Source organism: Hyla sarda, chromosome 8 (assembly GCF_029499605.1).
Source record: "Hyla sarda isolate aHylSar1 chromosome 8, aHylSar1.hap1, whole genome shotgun sequence".
Taxonomy (NCBI): Eukaryota; Metazoa; Chordata; class Amphibia; order Anura; family Hylidae; genus Hyla; species Hyla sarda.
This window is the reverse complement of record NC_079196.1, coordinates 107,866,050-107,888,510: the sequence shown is the minus strand read 5'-3', so window position 1 is coordinate 107,888,510 and position 22,461 is coordinate 107,866,050. Positions and strand designations below refer to the sequence as shown.

Below are 22,461 nucleotides of genomic sequence, written 5' to 3'. Positions count from 1 at the left end.
TGGTACACATTCCCATATACGCAAAAATAAGAAAGTTATAGGGGTCAGGAGAGGAAATTTTAAACCTACAAATTTTCGTGCATAAAGTTATAATTTTTTAACAGAAGTAAATCAAACCTATATAAGTTGGGTATTATTTTAATTGTATGGACCAAAGAATAAATATATGGTGACATTTTTACTGAAAAGTGCACTGCATAGAAACGGAAGCCCACAAGATACAAAATGCCCTTATTACAAAGTAAAATTGGTGGAGCAAAAAAACTAGCCCTAATATGGGTCTGTAGGTGGAAAATTGAAAGAGTCAGGATTTTTAGAGGGGGAAAGTGCGAAAACGAAAAAACCTGTGGTCCTCAAGGGATTAACCTGTTGGGAAGGAAGGGCGTATGCATGCACCCGTGGGAATTTCGGGGAGGGACCGGACCGGGCTGACTGCTGATATCGATCAGCAGGCACCCCGCGCAAATGCCCAGGGGCCATGACGGCGTTCGGCGAAAATGGCAAGTGAATTCACACTTGCGATTTGCGCCGATTCCGGGTCATTACGGGTCTAAGGTGACCCGGAATATAAGGGGGATCGCGGTTGTCTAAGACACCTACGATCCCCCTGAAGGGATAGGAGTGAGGTGGTCGAGATGGTCTAGACGCGACAACCAATAGCAGATCGGGGGGCGGGGGGGGCTTAACTTTCGTTTTCTCCATCCTGCCCACCCACAATAGGCGGGGCAGGACGGGGAAACGACGGGGACCAGTGCCGAAGATCCACTTACCTGTCAGGAGGCAGCGAGCGGCAACATCTGGAGGGCTACGGGTGGTCGCTAACCTGTAGCCCTCCAGATGTTGCAAAACTACAACTCCCAGTGTACCCAAACAGCTGTTTGGGCATGCTGGAATATGTAGTTTTGCAACAGCTGGAGGACTGCAGTTTGAGACCACTATACAGTGGTCTCTAAACTGTATCCCTCCAGATCTTGCAAAACTACAATTCCTAGCATGCCCAAACAGCTCTTTGCTGTCTGGGCATGATGGGATTTGTAGTTTTGCAACATCTGGAGGGTCACAGTTTGGAGATCACTGTGCAGTGGTCTATAAACTGTAGCCCTCCATAGGTTGCAAAACTGCAAATCCCAGCATGTCCAAACAGCTGTCTCGGCATGCTGGGAGTTGTAGTTGTGCACCTCCAGCTATTGCATAACTACATCTCCCAGCATGCCTTTCAGCGATCAGTACATGCTGGGAGTAGTAATTTTGCAACAGCTGGAGGCACACTGGTTGGAAAATACTGAGTTAGGTAACAGAACCTAACTGAAGGCTTACCAACCAGTGTGCCTCCAGCTGTTGCAAAAGTACAACTCCTCAGTCAGTACATGCTTGGAGTTGTAGTTTTGAAACAGCTGGAGGTTTGCCCCCCCCCCCCCCCCCACCAGGTGAACGTAGCGGGTACATTCACACAGGCAGGTTTACAGTTAGTTTACTGCTTCAAGTTTGGGCTGCGTCAAACTCCTAGCGGGAAAGTCACTGTAAAGCGCCAGTGCGAATGTACCCTAAAAACACTACAGTACACTAACACATAATAAAGGGTAAAACACTACATATACACCCCCTTACACTGTCCCCCCCCCCAATAAAAATAAAAATGAAAAACGTTTTGTACGGCAGTGTTTCCAATACGGAGCCCCCAGCTGTTGCAAAACAACAACTCCCAGCATTTCTTTACAGCCACTGACTGTCCAGGCTTGCTGGGAATTTAGCAACAGCTGGAGGCACCCTGTTTGGGAATCACTGGCGTAGAATACCCCTATATTCACCCCTATGCAATCCGTAATTTAGTCCTCAAATGCGCATGGCGTTCTCTTACTTCAGAACCCTGTCGTATTTCAAGGAAACAGTTTAGGGCCACATATGGGGTACTTCCGTACTTGGGAGAAATTGCACTACAAGTTTTGGGGGGCTTTTTCCCCTTTTACCCCTTATGAAAAGGAAAAGTTGGGGGCTACACCAGCCTGTTAGTGTAAAAAAAAAAAAAAATTTTACACTAACATGCTGGTGTTGCCCCATACTTTTTATTTTCACAAGCAGTAAAAAGGAAAAAAAGATCCCCAAAATTTGTAACGCAATTTCTCCTGAGTACGGAAATACCCCATTTGTGGGCGTAAAATGCTCTGCGGGAGCACAACAAGGCTCAGGAGTGAGAGCGCACCATGTACATTTGAGGCCTAAATTGGTGATTTGCATAGGGGTGGCTGATTTACAGCGGTTCTGACATAAACGCAAAAACATAAATACCCACATGTGACCCCATTTTGGAAACTACACCCCTCACGGAACGTGACAAGAGGTATAGTGAGCCTTAACAACCCACAGGTGTTTGACGAATTTTCATTAAATTTGGATGGGAAATTGAAAAAAAAAGTTTTCACTAAAATGCTGGTGTTACCCTAAATTTTTCATTTTCACAAGGGAAAATAGGAATAAAAGCCCCCAAAATTTGTAACCCCATTTCTTCTGAGTAAGAAAATGCCCCATATGTGGATGTAAAGTGCTCTGCTGGTGCACTACAATGCTCAGAAAAGAAGGAGCGCCATTGGGATTTTGAAGAGAAAATTTGTCCGGAATTGAAGGCCACGTGTGTTTACAAAGCCCCCATAGTGCCAGAACAATGGACCCCACCCACATGTGACCCCATTTTGGAAACTACACCCCTCACATAATGTAATAAGGGGTACAGTGAGCATTTACACCCCACAGGTGTCTGGCAGATTTTTGAAAAGTGGTCCGTGAAAATTAAAAATTTTATTTTTCATTTGCACAGCCCACTGTTCCAAACATCTGTCAAACGCCAGTGGGGTGTAAATACTCACTGCACCCCTTATTAAATTCTGTGAGGGGTGTAGTTTCCAAAATGGGGTCACATGTGGGGGGGTCCATTGTTCTGGCACTATGGGGGCTTTGTAAACACACGTGGCCTTCAATTCCGGACAAATTTTCTCTTTAAAATCCCAATGGCGCTCCTTCTTTTCTGAGCATTGTAGTGCACCAGCAGAGCACTTTACATCCACATATGGGGCATTTTCTTAGTAAAGGTGTTACAAATTTTGGGGGCTTTTTTCCTATTTTCCCTTGTGAAAATGAAAAATTTAGGGTAACACCAGCATTTTAGTGAAAACTTTTTTTTTTTCTTCATTTTCCCATCCAAATTTAATGAAAATTTGTCAAACACCTGTGGGTTGTTAAGGCTCACTATACCCCTTGTCACGTTCCGTGAGGGGTGTCCACTGTTCTGGCACCATGGGGGGCTTTGTAAACACACATGGCCCCTGACTACCATTCCAAACGAATTTGCTTTCCAAAAGCTCAATGGTGTTCCTTCTCTTCTGAGCATTGTAGTGCGCCAGCAGAGCATTTTACATCCTAACATGGGGTATTTCCATATTCAGAAGAGATGGGGTCTATTTTCCTTACAAGCAGAGAGCTTCAAAGTTAGAAAAATGCAAAATTTTCAAATTTTTCATCACATTTTTGAATTTTTCACCAAGCAATGATGCAAGTATCGATGAAAATTTACCACTACTATAAAGTTGAATATGTCACGAAAAAAGTGTCTCGGAATCAAATTTATAAGTAAAAGCATCCCAGAGTTATTAATGCTTAAAGTGACAATGGTCAGATTTGCAAAAAATGCTCCCGTCCTTAGGGTCATAATGGGCTCCGTCCCCAAGGGGTTAAACTTACCAAAGACCAGAGTGAATGATATCAACATTTTTGTCGCAATCCATCAATTTCAGACAGTTAGCCAATAAAGAGATTTCATCCATCTTTAATGAGCTGAGACGTTTCTGCAAAAAACGTAAATTCATGAACATGAGACAAACAAACTAAAAAGGGAAAAGAAAAAGGAAAAGGGTTGTTTATATAAACACCATTAGCAAAAGGGTCAATGACAACTGTTAAGTTTATAAAGCCTAAAAGGGGTTGTCTGGATAATGATTCCTATAATTAAAAACTGCAGAGGAGTGGCATCAGACAGGAGAGAGCGCAGGAGTCCTATCAGACAGGAGAGAGCACAGAGGAGTGCTTTCAGACAGGAGAGAGCACAGAGGAGTACTATCAGACAGGAGAGAGCACAGAGGAGTACATTCAGACAGGAGAGAGCACAGAGGAGTACTTTCAGTTAGGAGAGAGCACAGAGGAGAACTTTCAGACAGGAGAGAGCACAGAGGAGTACTTTCAGACAGGAGAGAGCACAGAGGAGTTCTATCAGACAGGAGAGAGCACAGAGGAGTTCTATCAGACAGGAGAGAGCACAGAGGAGTGCTTTCAGACAGGAGAGAGCACAGATGAATGCTTTCAGACAGGAGAGAGCACAGAGGAATGCTTTCAGACAGGAGAGAGCACAGAGGAGTACTTTTAGACAGGAGAGAGCACAAAGGAGTACTATCAGACAGGAGAAAGCACAGAGGAGTGCTTTCAGACAGGAGAGAGCACAGAGGAGTGCAATCAGACAGGAGAGAGCACAGAGGAGTGCAATCAGACAGGAGAGAGCACAGAGGAGTCCTATCAGACAGGAGAGAGCACAGAGGAGTGCTATCAGACAGGAGAGAGCACAGAGGAGTGCTATCAGACAGGAGAGAGCACAGATGAGTGCTATCAGACAGGAGAGAGCACAGAGGAGTGCTATCAGACAGGAGAGAGCACAAAGGAGTGCTATCAGACAGGAGAGAGCACAGAGGAGTCCTATCAGACAGGAGAGAGCACAGAGGAGTCCTATCAGACAGGAGAGAGCACAGAGGAGTCCTATCAGACAGGAGAGAGCACAGAGGAGTGCTATCAGACAGGAGAGAGCGCAGAGGGGTTGTATAAGACAGGAGAGAGCACAGAGGGTGCTATCAGACAGGAGAGAGCACAGAGGAGTGCTATCAGACAGGAGAGAGCACAGAGGAGTCCTATCAGACAGGAGCGAGTACAGAGGAGTCCTATCAGACAGGAGAGAGCACAGAGGAGTGCTATCAGACAGGAGAGAGCACAAAGGAGTGCTATCAGACAGGAGAGAGCACAGAGGAGTCCTATCAGACAGGAGAGAGCACAGAGGAGTGCTATCAGACAGGAGAGAGCGCAGAGGGGTTGTATAAGACAGGAGAGAGCACAGAGGGTGCTATCAGACAGGAGAGAGCACAGAGGAGTCCTATCAGACAGGAGAGAGCACAGAGTAGTCCTATCAGACAGGAGAGAGCACAGAGGAGTGCTATCAGACAGGAGAGAGCGCAGAGGGGTTGTATAAGACAGGAGAGAGCACAGAGGGTGCTATCAGACAGGAGAGAGCACAGAGGAGTGCTATCAGACAGGAGAGAGCACAGAGGAGTCCTATCAGACAGGAGCGAGTACAGAGGAGTCCTATCAGACAGGAGAGAGCACAGAGGAGTGCTATCAGACAGTAGAGAGGACAGAGGAGTCCTATCAGACAGGAGAGAGCACAGAGGAGTCCTATCAGACAGGAGAGAGCACAGAGGAGTCCTATCAGACAGAAGAGAGCACAGAGGAGTGCTATCAGACAGGAGAGAGCACAGAGGAGTCCTATCAGAACAGACGAGTGCTAGCCCACCCTCACTTACTGGACTTTGTCCATGCCTGTGCTTTAGCTTGGACAAAGCCATGATTTCTATAAAAAAAAAAAAAAAAAAGTATATTAGAAATGTGAATGTTTTGCCAAGATGTACAACATATAAAAAGTTTTTGAATCTGACAGTGCCCATTTAAGTCCTGACAGCTAAGATATACTCTGCAGCACAGAGAGGATACAGTCAATGAATTAGCTAAAGAAGGTAGTGAACATTGATTATTTCTTATTGTTAGATCCTCCCTATTATTACCAATAAGTGTAACTGACTATAGAAAAAGATTTAAAAACATAACTTTTATTTATATTAAAACCAATAAAAAGTGCAAACAATACCTCAGCCATCACCTTGAGGCCAAAAAGTACACTGTCATTTTAAGATTATAATTCTCCTTGCAGACAATTCCTTATTCATGTAGATACATTTATAGTCATTTACAGTCTGAGTGCATATAGTGACTCTGATTGACTCCACAATATTTAATATTGGATATATATGATACGCAATCTTTGTAATCAAGGTATGCATTTATAATATCCTGCGTTATTAGTATTAGCCAACAAGAGCTTCTGCTCTAAGGCTTAGTTCACACCTGCATTGGAACTCGTTCATAGTTAGACGATCCACATTGGACATCAATGGGTCCCATTGACTTTAAATGGGGTCCTTCTGGTTTTTGTCTGTTGTCCATTGTTTTCTAGGAGTTGAGCGGGCAAAAAAAAAAAAAAAATCTGACATGCAGTATTTTTTTCTCTGCTCAACTCCAGTCATTGGAATGGAATCTGCAATCGGTGTTCCTTGAAGGGAGCTCGACACTTATGTCAACAAGGCCTTACTTGATTATGCAAATGCCGTTTCCATCCAAGACCTGAGTCCTCCAAAGACATCAGAATGCTCCAAAGACATATTACTCTTCCATATGGTTGTGGAGTTTGTAACCATACTAACTGTTAATTCCTTTTACACAGCACATTAGTGGTTAATCAAACTGACAGAGCCATCAGAAGCAATGCATAAATAATAGGTTAGTCAGGTTCATCTTATCCCAACAATGTAAGTAACTTATCCAAAATGTTCCGTCAACTTCCATTCATAACATTAGTACTGTGAGCACTCTATGCAACTATATAAAACTTGTGTTTTTGTTGCATCAAACTTGCATTATTGCAGTTGATGGTTTCATTCACATGGTCGTAATGGACCGTGTGACTGGAACCATGAGCCGCAAAAACAATTACACACACATATATTTGCCTATAGTGTGCTCTAAATCATCACAGTACTAATATTATGATCTATGGAAGTTGATGCAACATTATGGATACATTACTAACATTGTATAACTACTGTTGATTGCATGAAGAGAAAATTTGTTGGATGGAAAGTGCACGGAACCAGTGGGGTAGTCAGGACTTCAATTTAACACAAAGCACACCCTTACAAAGAGAGAATAGATTCATGCTTTAATTTCTCTCTTCACTATATGATGGACTATTTGGTATGCAATAAGGCTGAAACAACTAATCGATTAATCGGCAACTAATCCATTATGAAAATAGTTGTCAACTATTTTCATAATCGATTGGTCGATAAGTTGCTCAGCCCATTTCTAAAGTTCACTTATGACTATGTATATATGCATCTGTGGTCCTCAGCAGCCTGTTTAGTGAAGAGGGGGCCCAGCACTTACGATCTTCTGCTTCCTGCAGCTATCGTGAGTCCCCGGTTATCAGACTCTGTGCTAAAAAGGGAAAGTGTACTTTATTTGGCTACAAGGTGATCACTGAGGTATTTTTTTGTACTTTTGTAATTTTAAAGCCAACCAGACAAACCAATTTTAACCAGACTGAAGACCATTTAATGTGTATAGAGGCCTCCTGTCTCTCTTCTCACAGCAGAGATATCAGGGAAGAGAAGTATTAGACAGCAGCATTTCAATATCTCCTATCATTTTGCTCTCAGAGGAAAAAGGCTTCCAAAAGAGGTGTCTGGCAGCAACTTACTTCTCTTCCCCTCTTCCCGTTCTCTTCTCTCACATGTGGAAATTGATCTTTCCCGAATGCATTGTATTGATCTGTATTGTCCAACATTATTGAAAATAATCATATAAAAAAATAGCAAATGGTAACATCAACAGCATGACCTAACAAGAGTCCTTTACAAAGTGTTGATCATAAAAACAATTTTTCAAATGAAAAAAAAACAACATGGAACTGAAACATTTAACACGTAAGGTGTAAGAGGAATCATATCATGGTGATCAGTTGTCCTCACCTGGATAACATTTAGAAGAGTCTGGATAAGCCTTGTATTCTGATTTACCTTCAGACTCAGAAAGACATGGAGACTGCAAACCAAGAACCTGTTTGACATAGAGGGTGCTGACTTCATAACTTCATAGCATAAGTTATAGAAATTAGGGTGCTCAGACATAAGCTGCATGTCAGAAGGTTTCAATTTCTTGTTATTAGCCAAGATATCCCATAGATCCACAATACGACAATAAAGTTCATGCAAACTCTGTGAATCACTGGTGAAGGCATCCAGCAATTCTACACCAGATAATTTCTTTGGTCTTGTGCTGTTAGACTGGGGCTTAGTCTTCTCTCTATCCAGAATATGGCCTTGATCTGTATTCTGGCTATGCTCATCATTGAGAGCATGGACATGGTTCGAATGGGAACCGCTAGAATCACTGTTTACAGACATTGCAGTTTTTTCTTCTGCACTTTTAGAGCAAAAAAACCTAATGGGAATAGATGTTGCAATGGATGCAGGAGAACAAGGTTTGACCTCATGAAGTAATGTAAGTCCAGATCTTGAACTACAGTTCCTCAGAAGAGATGTTATCCTTACTCCTAACAAACAATGGCAGGACTGTAAAATCCGTGTTGTGCGTAGTAAATAGGGCAGAGAATTGTTATGCATCTTGTCGGTCCTTTAAAGAAATCCGGCAATGTTCTTCAACAGGATTCTTTCCCCTCTTGGCGATGGCTGTAAAAATGAACAAAGAGGTTAAAGGTATTTTATGTATCTAATAATCTATTAGTTGGTCAATTATTTTGTCATTACTAATCTATCTATCTATATACACACACACACACTATATATATATATATATATATATATATATATATATATATATATATATACATACATACATACACAGTGGTCCCTCAACATACGATGGTAATCCGTTCCAAACGGACCATCGTTTGTTGAAACCATCGTATGTTGAGGGATCCGTACAATGTAAAGTATAGGACAGTGGTCTACAACCTGCGGACCTCCAGATGTTGCAAAACTACAACACCCAGCATGCCCGGACAGCCGTTGGCTGGAGGTCCACAGGTTGAAGACCACTGGTATAGGAAGTTATACTCACGTGTCCCCGCCGCTCCGGACCATCACCGCTCGTCACCGCTGCCCTGGATGTCGCCTTCCATCACTGTCGCCGCGTCCCCGGGGTGTCCCCGACTCTCCGGCAAGGCCTCTGCTTCCCCGGCATCCTCGCTCTCCGTCGCCGCCATCACAAGTCGCTACGCATGCTGCTCCTGTTGGATGACGGGACGGCGTGCGCAGCGACGTGATGACGACGATGGAGAGCACCGACGATGCAGGGGATCCCGAAGAGGACGCGCTGGAGCCCCGAGGACAGGTAAGTGATCGTCACCGTACCACACGGGGCACCGTAAACGGCTATCCGGTGGCAGCTGAAGCAGTCTGCGCTGCCGGATAGCTGTTTATGCGATGGCCCCGACATACAAAAGCATCGTATGTTGATGCTGCCTTCAACATGCGATGGCCTCTGAGAGGCCATCGCATGTTGAAAATATCGTAGGTCGGGGGGGTCACTGTATATATATATATATATATATATATATATATATATATATATATGAAACTCAATGAGGGAGATTTACTATCATTGTCCATTCTCCGAAGTACTTTAGACGAGAAAAGTCTCTGAGCACGTGTCTATTGTCCGTGCAATTTATCAAACGTCGCACAGCATTTAGTAAATCTTGTGAATGGACATTATTGTCTACACAGCACTTTAGATGAGAAAAGTCGCATAAAAGTCACAGAGCCTGAAACAAATTTATCAAAACTCGCACATTTATGATCACACAGAAAGAAAACTATAAAGCGAACATCTCGTATGTCTTCAGTGAGGTGTCGGCTGGTTACACTTGCTTTCTTTCTTAGGTTCTGATATTTGTACAATAAATGTAACTTCTCCAAACCATGTTTTTCTTAAAGTATTTCTCTATTTATTCTTTAATGTTTATAATATTTTTTTTTAAGCATTCTAAGTTAGCCCTCAACTCTGTTAGGCTAAGTTCAAAAGGAGGATCATCCATGCGGTTATTAGGCCAGAATCGTAGGCTCGGTTCACACGATAGAAATTTAATCCGAATTCCAGACAGGAAATTGGGATGGAGATTCCGCTGCAGCAGAGTCACGTTTAATTCAATGTGACTCTGCTGCTCAGTGCATACAGTGGAATTTCCATGCCAGATCTTTCCTGAACGGACATTCCTTTCTCCATGTCCGCAATAGTGCTGCAGCTAACGAGTATTTTAATAATCAATTAGTTGTCGATTATTTTATCGATTAATCGGAAAAAAAATTCAAAATGCCAAAAAAAGGGGGTTCAGCTGATTCTACTTGAAAAACTATGTACAATGGCCATAATAAAAGTTCCTAGCATGTGATGTGACCAAACAGCAGCAATTTTATTAATTCTTTTTTTTTTTTTTTTACGTTTACACCAGTTGCTGTACAGGATCATTATTAATGATCCTGTACAGAAACCAGCGTAAATTTGATATTGCCGCATAGTTCAGACAGTTAGCCATGCGGTAGTATCAAATATGTAAAAGAAAAAATTATTTTACTTTTTTTGTATAGCAATAGGAAAGTGACCTAATTTTTATTGGGGGAGCGGTACATAAAAAAATGTTTTATATAGCACTCCTATACACATGTGTATGTGCAGACTGCAGACCATTGCTTTTACAGACCCCTTTAGACAGCAGGGCCCCCCCTTTAGACCACATTGCCCTTCTTTAGACAGCAGGTCCCTTCTTTTAGACAGCAGCACCTCATTTAGACAGCAGGGTCTTCCTTTAGACCGCAGGACCCCCCTTTAGACCGCAGCCCCCGACCTTGTAGATAGCAGGGCCCTCCTGTAGACTGCAACCGAAGTAGCGTTGTCAAGAGGTAATTGAGCACTCACAATTACCTCCCAATTGCCTCTTGACAACGCTACTTCGGTAGTGAAACATGTTGAGGGGGGGCCTCAAGTTTTAACACAGACGGCCTGTCCTGAATACTTCAATAGTGCAGTTGTTACTGCAGGCACCTTGCACTGTTTCATAAGTTCACAATAATAGACCAGCTGGTCAATATATTGAATCCAAATCAGGACAATGGAGCGGATGATAATTTTAAACTTAGTCTAATGTGCGGAAAATTACAATAAAGATTGCACTTTTAAATTAGGGTGTATGAGAAAACAGTTATTTTTTTGGGGTTGCCCAAGGGTAACCTATAAGTCAGTGTGAACCTGCTTTCATCTGTGAAGAGCACAGGGCGCCAGTGGTGAATTTGCCAATCTTGGCGTTCTCTGGCAAATGCCAAACATCCTGCACGGTGTTGGGCTGTAAGCACAACCCCCACCTGTGGACGTCAGACCATCATACCACCCTGGATGGAGTCTGTACATGATGGGAGTAGTAGTCCTAAAAGTCCTGGAGCTGGGGCATGTGCAAGTGCCATCCTTCAGCGCTGCGGTACTACAACAACTCCCATCATGGGACAGACTGTCCCATGATGGGAGTAGTAGTCCAAGGTCAGAGGGACAGATCGAAAGGGCGTCTGACTCCTGAGGCATTCACTGCTCCGCCCCAATGATGACATCATTAGGGGGCGGGGCTACACTGTCCAGTCCTGACTCAGTTTTGCATAATGGGAACAGAGCATTTCTGGCAGTGTGTTCCCAAACAGGGAGACTCCAGCTGTTGCTTAACCCCTTAAGGACGCAGCCCTTTTTCGCAATTCTGACCCCTGTCGCTTTACGCATTAATAACTCAAACTTTTACCGAATATTCTGATTCTGAGAATGTTTTTTCATGACATATACTACTTTATTTTGATGGTAAATTTTCGGCGTTACTTGCATCCTTTTTTGGTGAAAAATCCAAAAATTTCATGAAAATTTTGAATTTTTCTAACTTTGAAGCTCTCTGCTTGTAAGGAAAATGGATATTCCAAATACATTTTATATTGATTCACAAATACAAATTATGTCCACTTTATGTTGGCATCATAAAATGGACATATTTTTACTTTTTGAAAAAATGAGAGGGCTTCAAAGTAGAGCAGCAATTTTCAAAAATTTCATGAAAATTGCAAAATCTGAAGGTACAGATGTTACAGAACTACAACTCCCAGCATGCCTGGGCAGTCTAGGCATGCTGAGAATTGTAGTTTGGCAACATCTGGAGGGCTACCGTTTGGGCACCACTGTAATAGTGGTCTCCAAACTGTGACCCTCCAGATGTTGCAAAACTACAACTCCCAGCATGCCCAGACTGGGAGTTGCAGTTTGGCACCCACTAGGAAGGGCAGCAGTAAATATCGCTTACTGCCCCCTTCCTTTGCGCCCCCCCCCCCCCCAACCCCGGCGTCGTTTCCCTACCTGCGCCGTGATCTCCGCTGTCTCCAGCGACAATCGGCGGTCCCCATGCATCTTCTCCCCCCATTCTGCCCGACATCCTGGGGTGGGCAGAACGGGGGTTGCCATGGCAACCCACTGTCCTGCGCTGCCATTGGTCAGAATCCGTTCTGACCAATAGCAGGGGATAGGAGATCGCAGCACTGCGACCTCGCTCCTATCCCTCAGGATGAGCGGGGCTGTCACTGACAGCTCCGATCATCCCTATTTTCCGGGTGATCGGGTCACCAGAGACCCGATCAGCCCGGAATAGCAGAAAATCGCATGTCTGAATTGCCATGCAATTTTCTGCAATCGCCAACATGGGGGGTCTCAGGACCCATCTCGGCGATGTGCTGCTATCCCTGCTGAATGATTTCAGCAGGCATCCCGGTCCCCAACCGGCTAGCGGCGGGGACCGGAATTCCCACGGGCGTATGCAAATGCCCGGCGTCCTGAAGAGGTTAAGTACAGCCTCTATGATGGGAGTTATAGTTTAGCAACAATTGGAAGCTCCCTGTTTATGAAAACGCTGCCTTATGTGCACTCTCCCCAGGGAAGACCGCAAACAAAAATGTACTAACCCCTATTTCTTTTCTTCTCATTTCGGATACGTGAATGCGGAGGACTATGACGATGACCAGCTTTTTTTTTTTTATTTCAATAAAATGGTTAATGAGGGCTGTGGGGGAGTGTATTTTAAAATAAAACATTTTTTTTATTTGTGTCATGTTATTTATAATTGAATTTTCAGGCTTAGTAGTGGAAGCTCTCTTATAGACAGAATGCATTACTAAGCCGGGGCTTAGCGTTAACCCCCAATTGTTACCCTGGTACCCACCACCACAGGGGTGTCGGGAAGAGCCCGTACCAACAGCCCCGGAGCATCAAAAATGGCGCTCTGGGCCTAGGCGGTAGCAGGCTGGTGTTATTTAGGCTGGGGAGGGCCAGTTAACAATGGTCCTCTCCCACCCTGGTAACATCAGGCTGTTGCTGCTTGGTTGGTATCTGGTTGATACTGGAGATACGGGGAACCCTATGCTTTGTTTTTTTTTTTTTTTAGAAATAAATAAATAAAAAGTGTGTAGTTCCCCCATCTTTTCAGTATCAGCCAGATACCAACCAAGCAGCAAAAAAAAAAAAAATATATATATATATATATATATATATATATGTTTAAAAAAAAACACTCCCCCACAGCCCTCGGTAACATTTTTATTGACATTTAAACAATCGCTGTTCATCACTGCAATCCACCGAATATTAGGGGTGTGAATCGCCAAGAATTTGGCGATTCGATTCGAATCGCGATACCAGTGTGGCGATTCGATATATCGCGATATATCGCGATACCGTCTAGGTGACGATACATCGCGATATATCGCCCACCTGGGAGCATTCATAGATCCCAATAGACGCCGCTGTCAGCTTTGACAGCGGCGATCTAGTACTCCGGTGCTGCAAAATAAAATAAAACGCACTTTATCTTACCTGCCAACGAGCCCCCGGAGCTCCGGTACAGGTGTTCGGTCCCCGGGCTGTATTCTTCTTACTTCCTGTTAGTCCGGCACGTCACATGGAGCTTCAGCCTATCACCAGCGGAGGCGGGACATCGCTGCGGCTGGTGATAGGCTGAAGCTCCATGTGACGTGCCGGACTAACAGGAAGTAAGAAGAATACAGCCCGGGGACCCAACACCTGTACCGGAGCTCCGCGGGCTCGTTGGCAGGTAAGAAAAGTGCGTTTTATTAAAAATTCCACATCCCTAAAAGAATCGATTCAAAAATATTTTGAATCGATTCTGTATCGGCAAATGAAAAATCGCGATTATCGCGAGAATCGATTTTTTCTTACATCCCTACCGAATATGATGTAGTCCTCAGCATTCACGTATCTAAAATGAGAAGAAAACAATGAAACAACAACCATTTCTGTGAGTTCTACACTCAAAAAGCTGGTGTGAAATTTTTGATGTAAACTGGACTCTCACCCCTTTGAAAAGATCATGTAAAGTCGACAATATACGTGGACACGCCCACTTATACAAAACTGATGTGAACAGTGTAAACCGCAGCACAAAGCTCTTTGAAAATGTGGTCGATATTTTTTGTGCCAAAATTGATTCTTTTTTTGGTGCAAAATTCTTTGAGAATCTCCCCTCTGTGTACTTTATACAGATTTATGATTTTACTATTGTGCAGAGTTTCGTTCGCCACACACTGCTGCTCCGGCACTTCTAGCTATGTGAGCAGTGTACCGCGGGAAAATGCCACAGCTCTGTGAAGTGTGCGGTAGACAAGGAGTGCTCGGTAGAGCGAGTGGGAGGGGTTTCTATATTTGCACAAAATGTATCAACGGGGTGCACAACTTTAGTAAATCTTGAGCAAGAGTGTAAAAGGGTAGATCTGTGTCTACAATAGACACCTAATGATAAATCTCCCCCAATGTGTGTGTGTGTGTGTGTGTGTGTGTATGTATGTATATGTGTGTGTGTGTGTGTGTGTGTGTATGTTCCAGCATCACGTCCAAAAGGCTAAAGATATTAACATGAAACTTTGTACACATGTTACTTATATGTCAACAAACATAGGATAGGTGATTTAACCCTTACCCACCCCTATTTGCAAGGGTCATGGTCTTTGTTTAAAGTTTAAAATATATGTTATTGTATAACTTCCAAACAGCAGGAGATATTTCAAAAATACTTGGTCACCTTGCTTATATATCCACTAAAAATATAGGAGTTCATTTAACCCTAACCTACCCCCCCCCCCATTTGCGAGGGTCAGGTTTTTTGTTTAAAGTCCAATGCAGATCTATGGGAAATGTATATTCCAGCATAACTTCCGTACGGCTGAAGATATTTCTCTAATACTTTGTCACATGCTACTTATATGTCAAACAAAAATATATAATAGTTATGATAAGCCTAACCTACCCCCTTATGTAAAGGATGGGGTTTTTGTTTCACATTCCATACAAGTATATGGAACTTCTAGTACCATACTCCACAAGCCTCGCTCTGCATCTCCTGGTGAATGTGTCAGTCTGGCTGGCAAGCCACACCCAATGCCCCATCTTGAAAATACACGCCCACCCTTTAAGCCACACCCCTTTTATTTTCAGCTTACAACATCTTATTACAACTCAGCCGACATAGGGTCAGGATTTGAGGACAGCATATGAGGACAAAAGCTTCCACCTTTGTTGCTTTTACTCCTGGAAAAGCCAATAAATATGCCAATAAATACAGATAACGGTATTATCTACATTGTATAAAAAGTTATTGTTGAGGACAGGTACACTTTAACTGGAGCTGGAATACCCCTTTATACAGAGGAGAAGTGCAGTCACGTGCTGGAAACCAGATTTATTTAGACCGCAAGTCTATAAGATCTAACAGGTGTGAATACAGTCCAAGGGCACAGTCCATTCTCCACAACAGCGGTCAGATTATCCAGTGTGTCCCGTAGGGCGGGCACAGCTGTAAACCCGGCCGGTATCATCCTGCCCTTCAGCCGCCACGTGATAAGCAGCACCGGGCACTCACCTTCACTAGCCACCCGGTTGTCATTTCACGCTTCCAACCAGGACTGCGCCATTGAATGACGTCACGTAAGCCACGCCCAATACTACGGTCTCTCACAACAGCCAAAAGTATTAGCATGGCGTTTTAAATCTATTCATTTCTCTTTACATGTATAAAATAGAGCCGTATGTGACAAGACGGTGGGCTATGGCGCCGGTGCTTCCTACAGTGCCTGATAATCAATAACTGAGTTGTGGAACTTTTTAGGACAAAAGCAGAGAACGGAGAGGGCGAGGTGACGTCACCAGGCGACCACGCCTCCTGTTTACCGTTGCCTGGCAACACATTTGGGGGTTTCCTGTGCGCGTGTGAGGAGGCTGTTATGGCTAAGTTCGTCCTCGCAGGTAAAACGAGTGTTGGTTGTTGGTGGGGGTGCGAGCTGGCATTGCTTGAGTACTGGGAAGGGTTGTTAATTATAAACGAAATGTTGGTGCTTGGAAGAGGGCAGAGGGCTTTAGCACAGCTTGGCCACCAGGGTGCGCTATACACCTGCCTCTGTATCCGTGACCCTCCAACCTGTGTCTCGTCTCTCCATGATGGGAGTTGTAGTTTTGCAGGTTGGGGGAGACAGTTGTATCCAGTGTAATGCCATCTGAATAGAGCGCTCACAAATTATGAGGGTGTGTGTCCCAAATAGTCCAAGTAAATGTACATAGGTCTTCACCAGCTGACTACCTTCACGCCATTAAAGCGTAAAAATAAAGTTGTGAGCCCGCACGCGAGGATATACAGGCCGTGCAGGGAGGTACAGTTGCCGAGGCAACCGTATCATGCCTAGGGAAGTTTCGTACACGAGACCTTTTTTGATGAGACAAGTGCACAGAGCTTCTCTGCACGTGGTATGGTTGCCTTGGCAACTGTACTTTTCATTGTGGCAACATTTGCATCGGTTTCCAGGACCTAAGCGTTAGGGCTCATTTACATTGCTGTCGTGCTGCGGCATATGGAGCTCCATCGGCCAGACTGTCTGAACAACAGGCGTATATATATACAGTGCATGCCCTATTTTTTTCCCCTGCTAAATCCGATAAAATACTGGATTCCTGATGGACCCACCGCTGGAACCCAGTGGTGTCAGTTGTGGGTCCATTGGGCACCAAAATGGGCGCCAAAAAAAAAAAAGTCAGAAAGGGTCGGAGCACAAAGGCAAAGTGAACCCAGTCTTATGCCTCTGACTGTGCATGTATATATATATATATATATATATATATATATATTTTATATTTATTTTTATTTTTTTTTGACAATTTTTCTTTATTAAGAAAATGAACACATATAACAACAATGCAAGTTATGCTAAGCACATATCTGGTAGCAAGGACATTCAAGCAAAGTCGGAAACCGACTAAGGCTGGGTTCACATCACGTTTTGTCCCATACGGGACCGCATACGGCGGGGGGAGCTGAAAACTTGTGCTCCCGTCTGCGGTCCCGTATGTAATTCATTTCAATGAGCTGACCGGAGTGAAACGCTGACTCCGGTCGGCTAATTTTTGCCCCGTATGCGGTTTCCCTCCGGACCTAAAATCGTAGTCGACCATGATTTTAGGTGCGGTGGGAAAACCGCATACGGGGCAAAAATGAGCCGACGGGAGTCAGCGTTTCATTCCGGTCGGCTCATCGAAATGAATTACATACGGGACCGCATACGAAGGCATACGGGAGCGCAAGTTTTCAGCTGCCCCTGCCGTATGCGGTCCCGTATGGGACAAAATGTGATGTGAACCCAGCCTTACTTGTAGCATAGCAATAGACGGATGGCATATAGTATCTGACTGTGCATATATTTTGCAGTCAGGTTACCGCAGCGACAACAATAGTAATAAAAATTTAGACCTATGTACTTTTTTTTTTTTTAACCATAATTTCCTACTTTGTTTTGTATATTAGACCACCAATGTTAATCTATGGAGCTATTTACATGGCCTTATGAAATATGCACATATTTTAATAAATGCAGCATGTCTAGAGCAGTGTTTGCCAAGCAGTGTGTCTCCAACTGTTGCAAAACTACAACTCCCAGCAACTGGGAGTTGTAGTTTTGCTACAGCTGGAGACACACTTTGGAACACACTGGTTTAGAGTAGTGATGAGCAGCACGGGCCATATTCGAATTCGCGATATTTCGCGAATATATTGACGATTATTCGTCCTATGTTCGTGAAATTCGCATATTCGCTATGTTCATTTGCTATTTTTTCATGTGAAAATTCGCATGGGCAATTTGCATAAAACATTTGCATAAAAATTAGCATGTGAAAAAAACCAGGAATATTCGTTATTAAGAATATATAGCACTATATTCTAAATCTTCGCAAAATCGTGAAGTGCCGATGTTTGCGATAACAATTCGCAATACGAATATTCGTGCTGAACACTAGTCTAGAGGGCAGCCCATCAGTTATTACTGTGCAATATACTAAGGATATACTGATTGTACTTCATTCCACATTTGTATTACAGGTCCGTATTACGGGCTTTTTTCCATACGTTTGTGTAAAGGCGCCTGGTTTCACACGGCAAGATTTGGCTTAGTATTTTGCTTGAATATTTGTAATCCAAAACACAGAAAAGTTACCCATCTTTCCATGGTGTTTTAAAAAAAATCTTTTTGGGTTACATTTCTGATTTAAACCTACAAATACTGATGCTAAATACTGGGCTATGTGAAGCCAGCTTACAAGTACATTCTCAAATAGTGGCCGGACCCCCTCAATAACAAGAGTGCCCCCCGTGCCATTTAAAAAGAATATTGTACTTTGATTATGGAGCATGCAGTTTGTAAATCAGCTACTTTGAGTCCCCAGGGGAGTCTGTGGGTGTCCTAGGGTTATGGAGTCAGTTCTGTAATTCCTCCGTTTACAGCTCCAAACATGCCTGGTCAACGATAGACATTTCCTCCTGTGTGGGACATCAGCCCAAGTTGAAGATGGTTGCATGAGCAACATTTCGGCTGGGTACCATTGTTGGGGGGGGGGGGGGGCAGTGATCCGGAAATGGGCATTCATCATTTTTATTCTCATAAATCAAGAAAAGAACAATATGTAGGTTCCCAGTAGGGCTGCACTAAATCGGGAAAATGTGCGATTGCGATTATAATATTGTGATTTTGATATGCGATGCGATATAATAAATGGTGAAATCCCCCCCCCCTCATTTCACATCCATCCACCTATTTTATTTTATGCCCACTGCCTATTTCAATCTCCTCCATTTCTTCACCCCCCCCCCCCTCCACATTCTCCCCCCACGGAAATTTTCTGACCGTAGATTCCGCTGTGTGAACCTAGCCTTAGTTTTGCAACAACTGGAGGCACCCTGGTTGGGAAACACTGACTTTTAGTATATAAATTTTGTTTTTACCTTCTCTGGCCGGCCCCCGCCTGCAGCAGCACACGGTAGCCGGCCCGATCAGATAATTGCAAGTTTTCCCGGGGGGCCGTATCGCTATATTGCAAAAAGCAAAATTCGCGATTCGATTGCTTTTGCCACATATTGTTCAGCCCTAGTTCCCAGTGTATGTATGTATTCATGTATAGGGTGGCTAAATGCAAGGATTATGGAGTTGTGCTATGGAGTTGATGTAAATGCCTTTGAGCAGAACTGAAAAGATGTTTCTATGGCTGAAGTATATTTCCTTTAGAATTTACTGAAAATTATAACAGTGAGTAGAGATGAGGCTTTCTAGATGGCCCGAGGTGCTGTGTCCTAAATCCTAAATCTACTCATTCAACATGAGCAAACACTTTCTTTTCCTTAGCATTGAGAAACTGGTTTGTAAGCAAAACCAGGTAGACCAATGAAACAAACATATTCTATAGAACGGTAAACGTGACTTGCTGAAAGTAAGGTTTCGAGCCAATTTAGGTCTGTTTATCAGTCATGATATACAAGACCTAAGTTGTCTCCAAAGCTTACTATTTTACATTACTATATTACTATTTTTTTAAAGGAGTATTCTGGGATATTTGGTTCTTTGAATGTAAGACAGGAGCAGAAAACTTAGTCTAGTTACTAATATACTTTGCTTGCCTGTGTTTGGTGGCTGGTATTAGATTTCTTTGTCTTTATTTTTCCTAAAAAATAAATGTTTGCAGCCAACAAAGAGTGTTGTCTCGGACCTTTCCCAGCTTGCTGTGCGGCCCGAGATGATACATCACAAGTCAGGTGCTGAAAGGGGGCTTGGCTGCCTCCTCTGGCTCGTATGTGAAGCCAGCCCCCTGACGTTGCCAGCGCACATGTGCGTGTCTTCATCACACATATCCACAGCTTGTGTGTCAGGTGATATTGGGCAAGTCATGTGATCAAAGGGAGGGTGGCTGTGCTGCAATGGGTGGGGCGGCCAATGTGTGTAAGGGAAGTAAGTCACCTCCCACCTTGAAACAAAGAATCCTAAGGATTGGGATCTGAGGGAGGCAGTGGAAACCGGAAGTAGTCAGTTCCCAAAAACAAGCCAGCAGCGTGAAGGGGGACACAGGAAAAGGCCATTTACCCCCAATACAAGCACAGATCCTTGGTAAACATGTCCATTACTGTATAACACTTAATTACTTATGAGCATATGTAGGGAAAACAACTGAAAAATGCAGGCGCTATCTAAGTGCAGTTATTCCCAGTATAAATTTGAGTAGATAGAGGAACCTCAGGTTGCTCGTGTAAAGCAAAGGATGGGGAGAGAGCACACTCACCTCTTATTGTTGTGCTACAGGCACGACACTGTACAGCGCGTATCGGAGTGTAATACACTCAAATGAAATCCTCGTGGCAGCCTTGCGTCCATTCACGATCATCAGTGAGGGTGGTGAAGAAACTACATTTTTTTTTTTACTTTAACAGAAACTAAAAGTATTTTGACTAACACAGTAATAGACTTTGTCTCTTTTGATTAGCTAAAGGCATGTACCTTATTTATCTGAACCATAATATATATATATATATATATATATATATATATATATATATTCAATTAATCTCACTCTATTTTCATACATGTTGAATTATATGAATCATCACTCATATACTCCTGGTTGACGCTATCACCTAAAGCTAATTACTTCTAGTGAATGTCTGGGCTTCTACATATTTACACCTGCTGTTATTCCACATTAGCACCTGTTCTTTAAAGGGGTTCTCCGGTGCTTAGACATCTTATCCCCTATCCAAAGGATAGGGGATAAGATGCCTGATCGCGGGAGTCCCGCCGCTGGGGACCTCCGTGATCTTGCACGCGGCACCCCGTTTGTAATCAGTCCCCGGAGCGTGTTCGCTCAGGGTCTGATTACCGACGACCACAAGGCCAGCGGCGTGTGACATCACGCCTCCGCCCCTCAATGCAAGCCTACGGGAGGGGGCGTGATAGCTGCCACGCCCCCTCTCGTAGGCTTGCATTGAGGGGCGGAGCGTGACGTCACACGGGGGTGGAGGCGTGACGTCACACGCCGCTGGCCTTGTGGTCGTCGGTAATTAGACCCTGAGCGAACACGCTCCGGGAACTGATTACAAACAGGGTGCCGCGTGCAAGATCACTGGGGTCCCCAGCGGCGGGACTCCCGCGATCAGGCATCTTATCCCCTATCCTTTGGATAGGGGATAAGATGTCTAAGCACCGGAGAACCCCTTTAACAGCATGAACTTGTTACTTCCCTCTTGCATTATTTCTCCACTAATGTAGACTCTACAATGTAATGTATTTTCATGCAGGAAGGGCAGACTGTCCCTACTATGCCAAAGCAGAACTGCTAGCAAATTACCTTCAGAAGAACCTGCCAAACTTCCGAATACACAGAATTACTCAACATCCTGATGACTGGGAGGTATCAGTACTAAGTTTTATTCCAAATTGATATACAGTGCCTTGCAAAAGTATTCAACCCCCCCCCCTGAATTTTTTCATATTTTGGTACATTACAGTTTTAACCCCTTAAGGACTCAGCCCATTTTCACCTTAAGGACTCAAAACAATTTTTCGTTTTTGCACTTTCGGTTTTTCCTCCTCACCTTCAAAAAATCATAGCACGTTCAATTTTGCACCTACAGACCCAAATAAGGGCTTGTTTTTTTGCATCATCAATTGTACTTTATAATGACATTACTTAATGTATAACATAATCTGCGGCGAAACAAAAAAAAAATTATTTGTGGGGTGAAATGAAAAAAAAACGCCATTTAGCAAATTTTTAGGTCTTCTGTTTCTACGCAGTGCACTGTTTGGTAAAAATTACACATTATCTTTATTCTGTAGGTGCATATGGTTACAAGGATACCCAATTTATGTAGGTTTTATTTATTTTACTACTTTAAAAACATTATAACTACATGCACCAAAATTATTATGTTTAAAATTGTCATATTCTGACCCCTATAATTTTTATATTTTTCCGCGTATGGGGCGGTATCAGGGCTCGGTACCATTTTTATTTTGATGGGACTTTCTGATCGCTTTTTATTAATATTTTTATGGTATATAAAGTGATCAAAGATTCACAATTTTGGGCTTTGATATTTTTTATCGACCGTGCTGTTTAGCAAACCTTTAT

At 43.4% G+C, this 22,461-nt stretch overlaps 2 protein-coding genes across 7 annotated transcripts in view; one reads left to right on the top strand and one right to left on the bottom strand.

Annotated features, from left to right (window-relative positions):
• Positions 1–16,233, bottom strand: part of FASTKD2 (FAST kinase domains 2) — a 45,810-nt gene extending 29,577 nt beyond the window's left edge. Inside the window, exons 1-3 of one of the 4 annotated variants that reach the window (XM_056533619.1) lie at positions 15,887–16,233; positions 7,890–8,609; positions 3,733–3,836 (exon numbers count right to left, since the gene is read on the bottom strand). In XM_056533619.1, coding sequence (XP_056389594.1) covers positions 3,733–3,836; positions 7,890–8,543 — 758 coding nt within the window. In that variant the 5' untranslated portion in view covers positions 8,544–8,609; positions 15,887–16,233. Of the gene's footprint in view, positions 1–3,732; positions 3,837–7,889; positions 8,610–12,920; positions 13,389–15,274; positions 15,604–15,639; positions 15,867–15,886 lie in introns of those variants that run through there. The other 3 variants (XM_056533620.1, XM_056533622.1, XM_056533621.1) reach the window with 3 other exon arrangements.
• Positions 1–22,461, top strand: part of MDH1B (malate dehydrogenase 1B) — a 59,326-nt gene that overhangs the window by 1,179 nt on the left and 35,686 nt on the right. The window contains exons 1-3 of one of the 3 annotated variants that reach the window (XM_056533624.1): positions 15,882–15,993; positions 16,133–16,269; positions 21,626–21,738. In XM_056533624.1, coding sequence (XP_056389599.1) covers positions 16,248–16,269; positions 21,626–21,738 — 135 coding nt within the window. In that variant the 5' untranslated portion in view covers positions 15,882–15,993; positions 16,133–16,247. Of the gene's footprint in view, positions 1–15,881; positions 15,994–16,132; positions 16,270–21,625; positions 21,739–22,461 lie in introns of those variants that run through there. The other 2 variants (XM_056533626.1, XM_056533623.1) reach the window with 2 other exon arrangements.